Source organism: Polistes canadensis, unplaced genomic scaffold (genome assembly GCF_001313835.1).
Source record: "Polistes canadensis isolate GaletaPanama2010 unplaced genomic scaffold, ASM131383v1 scaffold_8, whole genome shotgun sequence".
Lineage (NCBI taxonomy): Eukaryota > Metazoa > Arthropoda > Insecta > Hymenoptera > Vespidae > Polistes > Polistes canadensis.
Window position 1 is genome coordinate 1074845 of NW_014569555.1, and position 7593 is coordinate 1082437.

Sequence of the window (7593 nt, forward strand, 5' to 3'; positions counted from 1 at the left end):
TTTATTTATGTATTTATTACCAATATTTTATTGGATGAAATACTTTGAATTTAAGTTTATTTTTATCCGTTTGTTTGTTTTATTTGTTTTAATAAGATAGAACCCATCTAGATAAGTGTTCGAAAATATTTATTACGTATATTTACATACGTATTACGTATACCTCATTAGTTCGGTCATAGTACTTTATTTACTTATATATACTTACTTACTTAGTAGCATCAGCGCGTAACGCGATCGGCCATTTGTGTAAGAAAAATCGGCGTAGAGGAGCGGCTGTTGATTGGTCGATCGAGTCCAACCGAACGAACTCCTTCGACCAATCGCTTGCTTACATTTCCCCGAACTTTCCCGGCTACGATAGAACGCATTTTATTCGATTGCATTTAATTTCAATTTTTTTTCCCTCTTCTTCTATTTTCTAATCATTTTTCTAATAATTAGATGAAAGAGTAATATATATGGAATGATGTTTTATCATGAATAATATTTCTTTAGGTAAAAAGAACGACAGCGTTACATTGTTGTTTCAGGTTATGCATTTATTTCTTCTTTTGCTTCTCTACGTGTTGTGCGTTGTGTTTTGTGAAACGTATGGCGCGTGGAAAGTAAAATGTGTTTAATCGATGGACGAACACACGTCGGCGCTCGTAGTAATAGTCGATTTATTTTTATTTTATTCTCTTTTTTTATATTACATATATTTTTTTTATTTTATTTACGTTATTTGTGAACTGTGGTACAATTTGTAAAATTATCTCTATTTCTTTCTATATTTACCACGCGCGCATACACACATATATATATCATATATATTATAGCTTGTGCAGTGATAAGTACGTCGCGTTGACTTTCCTAATGGCGGATTATCGAAGAAACATATTTTCGAAATTATGTTGCTAGTTTACTCCGTAGATAAGAAACTATCTTTTACTTCTACTTCTTCCACCTCTTCCTCTTTTCTATTTTTATATCTTTTTATTTCTCTCTCTCTCTCTCTCTCTCTTTCTTTCTTTTGAACTCTTATATATTATATTTCTTTTGATTACTTCTATCTCAAATTTAAAAAAATCCCTTTTTTTTAATCTTTTTATAGTTTCTAAAATTTCCACCAGAGTGCATCATCGTCATCTTCAATTTTCGTTTGTTGACCCTAAACGGTTTGTAGGACCACCACGATTGTCGTAATACTTCTTCCGAGAGAGAGAGAGAGAGAGAGATAGAGAGACAAGAACGTGATGCTTGGCACGCGAGTAATAATAGTAGAACGATATCATACATTTCTTGTTTTTTAAAGAGAAAGATAATTAAAGAGTAAAAATAAGAAAGTTTCAAATCTATTAACAGAAAATTTAGACGATCTAAGAGAATTTGTTTATTCGTCCTTTCGAACAAATTAAACTGAATCCATTTCTGAGGTGTAACGCCATAGCACATATATAAGTCAGATTAAATTAATTATTCCAAAATGAACAATGTTTATATGTTTTAAAAATATTTATTTATTAACCTTAACAAATATAGTACAAAAATCACGTCAAACGTTCCTACATTTTTTTTTGGTAAATTAATTATTTAAAATATATCTATTAAAATTAGTAACATATTTTGTAACAATGTTATTTATGTTAATAGTATATAATATTTTCTTTTGTTTTTATTTCATTTAATTGCAGCGATAGTTCAAAAAACAAGATACCGTTCAAATAGTTTGAAATTATGTCTTATAATTCCCGCGATATGGTTAGAGTGTTACAACTTGGAGAGTATTTGTATGTCATGTTAGACAGAATGGAATACGTAATACAGCCCTTCTTTTCGAACCAGCTAACCATAACAGTGTCCGCTCCTGCGACCCAACCATCGTCGCCTACGACGACATAAGAACGATATTGCACTTTATTTTTCTCTTTTCTCTCTTCCTCTCTCTCTTTTTCTTTTTCTTTCTCTCTTTATCTTTTCGAGGGATGACGTTTATTCTTAGGATTATTTTTTTCACATTTTTTTAATGATAAGACGATAAAGTTCAATTGACAAAATGGTGTCTCTTTTTTAGGTTACGTGTGATACAACATATGTGAACACGTAGACATATTTATATTCTTTCGATTTGTGATAATAACAATAATATAATAATATTTGATATTAATATTATTTATAATTTTTCGTAATTTTAGAAAAAGAAACCAAAAATTAGGAAACGGAATTGGAGTAGAAAGAAATAAATATGGACGACCATTCAAGTTTCTTATCAGGCGTGCCACCAGTTCGTAAATAATTTTATTATTATTATTATTATTATTATTATTATTGTTATTATTATTGTTATTATTATTATTGTTAATTTTATAACGTTTAACATAGATAATACTATATATATATATATATACACACATATCAGATATATGTATGGGTATGTGTATTATGCAATAGAAAGAAAAAGAGAGAGAATATATGTTCCGGAGTCGATAGTATATAAAAGAGACGCGAAACCTTGAGCTTACTATAATCATCACAACGTACTTACGTTTCACGTCGTAGTCCATGTCGTGAACTTCAAAAACTTTTAATCTTCTTTTTGAAAACATCTTTCTTATCGATCTATTATAAATAAGTCTTTTCGATTTTACATATTACTTTTTTTCTTGTTTAATCCTAGAAAATAATAATAATAATAATATATATAATAAGTATAATATAATCGAATTGTGTATTACGACACGAAGGACATGTGTTACTATTTTCACATTTAATCTATCCTATCGATCGATACCAATCGGTAGGATTGATATCGAGAAAGAAATATGGACGGTAATTTTTTATACGCTTATCAGCTTTCGGTAATTTTTGAAAAAATAGAACAAAAGAACATAGATAATGCGAGATTAGGATTTTAAAAAAGGGGAATCAAAAGATATGGAAAACATTCTTTTTTTTTTTTTTTGTATCGGGTGTATCAACTTTTTGTAATTTTTGAAAAAGAAACTGAAAATTAGGATACGTGGAATTGGAGTAAAAAATGAAATATGGAGAAATATTCTTTGTCAGGCGTGCCATCAGATCACAATTAAGCCAATAAAATGAAATAAAATAAATTAGGTGATGTATATAAGAAGTGAAAAGATAAAACCTAGGGAGAAAGATGAGGAAAGGAGAGTTTGGAAAATTAATAAATATATTTAGTTACATTTTTTTTGTACGTATGCGTTTCGGTGCGGTCGCGTAGTATTATATAAATCAATTATATCGAGAACGGTAAAAAAGAGAAAGAGAAAAAGAAAAAGAAAAAAAAAAGAAAAGAAAGAAAGAGAAAAACCACGAGGCGAGGAGGTGGCCGGTATACACCCACACCGATGAAAGAGACATACACGAGTCGCGAAGAACAAACTAGAAGCGGGTGGATGCGCGCGAGCGAGCGAGCGCATTACACACATACAAGAGTGACGCACCAATTCACGGTCGCCATTGTTGTTGCTGCGTCGTCGTCGAATTGTACGGTGTTCTCTTTCAGACTGATCCCTTACTGTTGGAACCGTTAATTTTTACTCAATCAAAATACTTATTCGTTTTATTTTCAATCGTATCAAATTTTAACGTAAAAAAACACGTGTAAAATGTCAATTATTATTATTCGGTGGTGTGGCCTTGTTGCTGTTGCCTCGTCGTCATCGTCGACGTGTCGTCGTCGTTGTTATTACGTGTCAACGATCGCCGCTCGCATAGCGGCAGCCATATTGGACGAGTCCATTCGACCGCCATATAGTTGTGACGATCATCGACGATCGACGCGCTCAAATTGCATCTGCTCATGTATATATATATATATATATACTTAAAATATATACCTTATTTATTTCTTTCTTTTTTGGAAGGGGGAGCGGTCGAATAAAAATTCTTCATGTTTATTTACGTTGATCGTGTTAACTTCTCAAAAATACTTAACATTTTATTTTGACATATACCGATGAGAGACGTGGAATACAACACCAAGTAGTCGCGTGTTCCTCTTCGAAATATCCGAGATCTCTTTCACCCGGCATGCGTTTCGAAGACGCGCGCGTGGGCGTTTGCTCTTACGCATGTTCCTTGTGACGTAGATGATGATGATGATAATGATACTAGTGATGTAGATGTCTGTTCAAATGCCCCGCTCAACTAACACCTCTTCTTCCGTCTATACTCCTAATAATATAATATTTGTCAATTTTACTTTTTCTGATCCCAATCAAATAAAATAAAATAAAGAAAAATATTCTCAACTTATTTTTATATATATTCCAATCTTTAAGATAACATCTATACAGAATTTGATATGTGTAGTTTTTTTTTTTTTTTAAATAAAACTTCAATTGTGTTTAACTCGGTCATTCGATATTATTTTTGGCGGGAATTTTGAAAGACAAATTACAAGAGAGTCATCGTTTGTGACATTGATATTTAAACCATTTGCTTTTTATATTTTATTAAATGTCAAAAGAATTAATATATTGTTTATAATAAAGTTGAGCACATGATCCCTTGTCCATGTTTTTCATTGTTTTTTGCGCTAAGGAGGAAATACGTGGATTCGTTAGCGTCGCATGCCGGCTGTTCCTCATGCCACTAAATAAGACGAGAAAGAGAATGAAGAGGACAACGACGTACCGCTATATGCATTCTCCGCGGCTTGCTTTCTACCCCTCTTTCCTTTCCCCCTTTTCCCCATATTACATCTCATTCGATCCCTCCATACACCCCTTTCTTTCTTCCTACCTTCCTTCCTTCTCTTACAGCCTTTTTTACTCCTACTTCTCCATTACCTACTCCTTTCCGTTATGTTCCTCGTTCTCTTCTTCCACCTTCTCCCCTTCTACACCCCCTTTTGCCTTTCTCTCTTCTCTCTCTTCTCTCTCTTTCTCCGATCAATAAAATAGCCCATCTTCTCCCGCGAAAGCTTATCGGTCGTTCGAATACCAACGACTAAAATTTCTTTATTTTATTTTATTCTAATTGATTCATGTAGTAATAAACTATGTAATACGTGAGTCATTTGAAAAAAGAATATAATTTAGTTTTATTTAAAAAAAAAAAACTATGAATTAGTATTCAATAAATTTATGAAAGATTTTATTTAAGAAATGAATTTTTAAATCTACAGTTTTATATATTTGAGATTATGTCTGTGTATTATTATATATGATATATCCTGTTTATTATTAGTATTATTTTGTTTCGATTTCATATAGTAATTAAATAATGTATTCTATTTTCTAGATCAAAGATTTGGTTCTTGACAATTGTCGGAGTACACTTATTGCAGGCCTGACTGATGAATTTGTCGCTTTAGAAGTATTGAGTCTTATCAACGTTGGTCTTACTAGTCTAAAAGGTTTTCCAAAGTTGCCCAATTTAAAAAAGGTGAATAATGATTGCACAATATAAAATTATTGTATCTATGTATGTATATTTCATATTAAATTTTCGTTATATTTTGTTTTTTGTCCAGTTGGAATTAAGTGACAACAGGATTTCTGGAGGTTTAAATCTCTTGCACCAGAGTCCCCAAATAAATCATCTTAATCTTAGTGGGAATAAAATCAGAGATATTGACACCATTCAGCCATTGGTAAACTATTTTTGTTTATATGTATATGGTATATATTTTTTTATCATAGCATTTTTTTTTTGTATAATAATTCCTAATTTTTTTATATTGCAGAAGGAATTCAAGTATTTAAGATATTTGGATCTCTTTAACAATGAAGTAACAAATGTTGATAATTACAAAGAGAAAATCTTTAATCTTCTACCAACTCTACGATATTTAGATGGGTACGATATTAATATAAAAATCTATTATTTTATTTATTTCGATATTTCAATTGAGGAAAAAAATCTTTTAATTTTCTATAATTTTAGTTTTGACAAGGATGACTACGAAGTTGAAGACACAGACGATGACGAAGTAAATGGTAACGAAGATGGAGATGGAGAGGTGAATGAAGAAGATAGTGAGGATGGTGAGTAAAAAATAATTTAGCTTGTTATAACAGAAATGAGAATAAAATAATGTATTATTTTAATGTGTTTTACAGTTTCTGAAGAAGAAGAAGAAGGCGTCGATTACTTAAAAGGTTTAGCTGCAGTCTATCAGAATAACCTTGAGGTAAGTTTAAATATTTCTTTTTCCAAAGATTTACTTTTAGATGTATACAAATTCAATCTTACTGTAATTTTCTTCTTCGTAGGACGAAAGTGACGAGGAAGATTACATGGGCGAAGAGGAAGAGGGAGAGGAGGAGGAAGAAGAAGAGGAGGACGAAGATTATGATTATGATATATTTGAAGTTGAAGAAGAAGAGCGAGGTAAAAATATTATTTTAAGATATACATATTTCTCTTTAAGGAATGATTACAAAATGATCGCAATCCTACATCTGATATTTTTGTAAAAATATAAGAAATAGATTTCTTTTGCCGTTGAACATTAAGAAACCTTTAGCTATTACCAAATATCACTTGTGATTTGTATTTTAATAAGTTTTGTTGTAAAGTCTTATCTCAAATTGATTCCATAACGAATACGCACAAAATTGCATTCCAGCGAAAATTCCGATAGTTTTCTTAAAGTTTATTTTTGTTTATCTAGATGCGTCTTCTCAAGCCCGTGGAAAGAAAAGAAAACACGAAGATGGGGAGTCAGGGAACTAGAGAATCCTAAGGGAAGAAGAACTGGCATCTGATACTGCTTTTAAATGAATGTAAAATTCTTATAAATATTAACAATAATTACAACACACGGGGTAAAGAGAAAGAGAGAGAGAGAGAGGGAGGGAGAAAGTAGAAGAACACATAGCTGGAAATCAAACGTAAAATTGACCGACCAATGACAGAGAGAGAGAAAGAGAGAGACTACAGTTATAGTAGTGGTGTGATGAATTTATTCATAAATTATTGACTGAATAATAATTTTGTTTGTGAACAAAAAAAGGAAGAAGGAAGGAAGGAAGGAATGAAAGAAAGTATGAAAGAGTAGAAGCAAGAAACAACAACAACAGGATTAAGAAGAAAACAAACAAACAAAAAATACAACAACATATTAAATAAAACAGATTTAACGCAGATTAATAAGAAAAGAAGAAGAAGAATTAGAATTTTGAGAATGGCAAAATTACGTGAAATGGAATTTATAATAATATGATAACATTAAAATAATTAAAATAGGACTGCATTCCAGCTAGACACAGCACGTTTTAGTTATACTAACGATATTTTATATAGAGTATATAGTTAGAATATTAGTGGTGTTGCATAATGCGTGTGGGTGGGTGGGGTAGATCAAAGAAAATGGGATGAAGGTTTGATAATTAACATTGGAAATAGAGGGAGAGAGATAGGAGATTGAGAAGGTTGGGAAGGGGAGTGAGAGGATCAAGACAAGAACACAAGGGAAGGGGGTGGTTTTACACTTGAAGGAGCATATTTGTCTGTTAGCTCCAATCGGCCAAAGGCTGGTCACGCTGGAATGCAGTCATCATCGTTAATCAGTAATAAGGTTACATAAGTTACATTTTAAATATACATTATTATTATTAATATTATTATATTGTAACA

The 7593-nt window shown here is 31.4% G+C and overlaps 1 protein-coding gene and 1 long non-coding RNA gene across 4 annotated transcripts in view; one reads left to right on the forward strand and one right to left on the reverse strand.

Annotated features, from left to right (window-relative positions):
• The window catches only part of LOC106791954 (acidic leucine-rich nuclear phosphoprotein 32 family member A), a 9630-nt gene extending 2811 nt beyond the window's left edge, over positions 1-6819 (forward strand). Inside the window, exons 1-8 of one of the 2 annotated variants that reach the window (XM_014758015.1) lie at positions 2213-2266; positions 5254-5397; positions 5486-5605; positions 5699-5811; positions 5899-5999; positions 6075-6145; positions 6228-6345; positions 6629-6819. In XM_014758015.1, the coding sequence (XP_014613501.1) occupies positions 2228-2266; positions 5254-5397; positions 5486-5605; positions 5699-5811; positions 5899-5999; positions 6075-6145; positions 6228-6345; positions 6629-6690 (768 nt within the window). In that variant the 5' untranslated portion in view covers positions 2213-2227 and the 3' untranslated portion in view covers positions 6691-6819. Of the gene's footprint in view, positions 1-2212; positions 2267-5253; positions 5398-5485; positions 5606-5698; positions 5812-5898; positions 6000-6074; positions 6146-6227; positions 6346-6628 lie in introns of those variants that run through there. The other variant, XM_014758006.1, reaches the window with a different exon arrangement.
• LOC106791963 lies at positions 1483-3804 on the reverse strand. Of its 2 annotated transcripts, none has more exons than XR_001382249.1 (3): positions 3450-3804; positions 2528-2655; positions 1483-1870 (listed from the first exon to the last, which is right to left on the reverse strand). It is a non-coding gene; the product is annotated as an uncharacterized LOC106791963 (long non-coding RNA). The 2 variants fall into 2 exon arrangements; XR_001382250.1 differs by having other exon boundaries at positions 3188-3804.
• Positions 6820-7593: the final 774 nt, after the last annotated feature.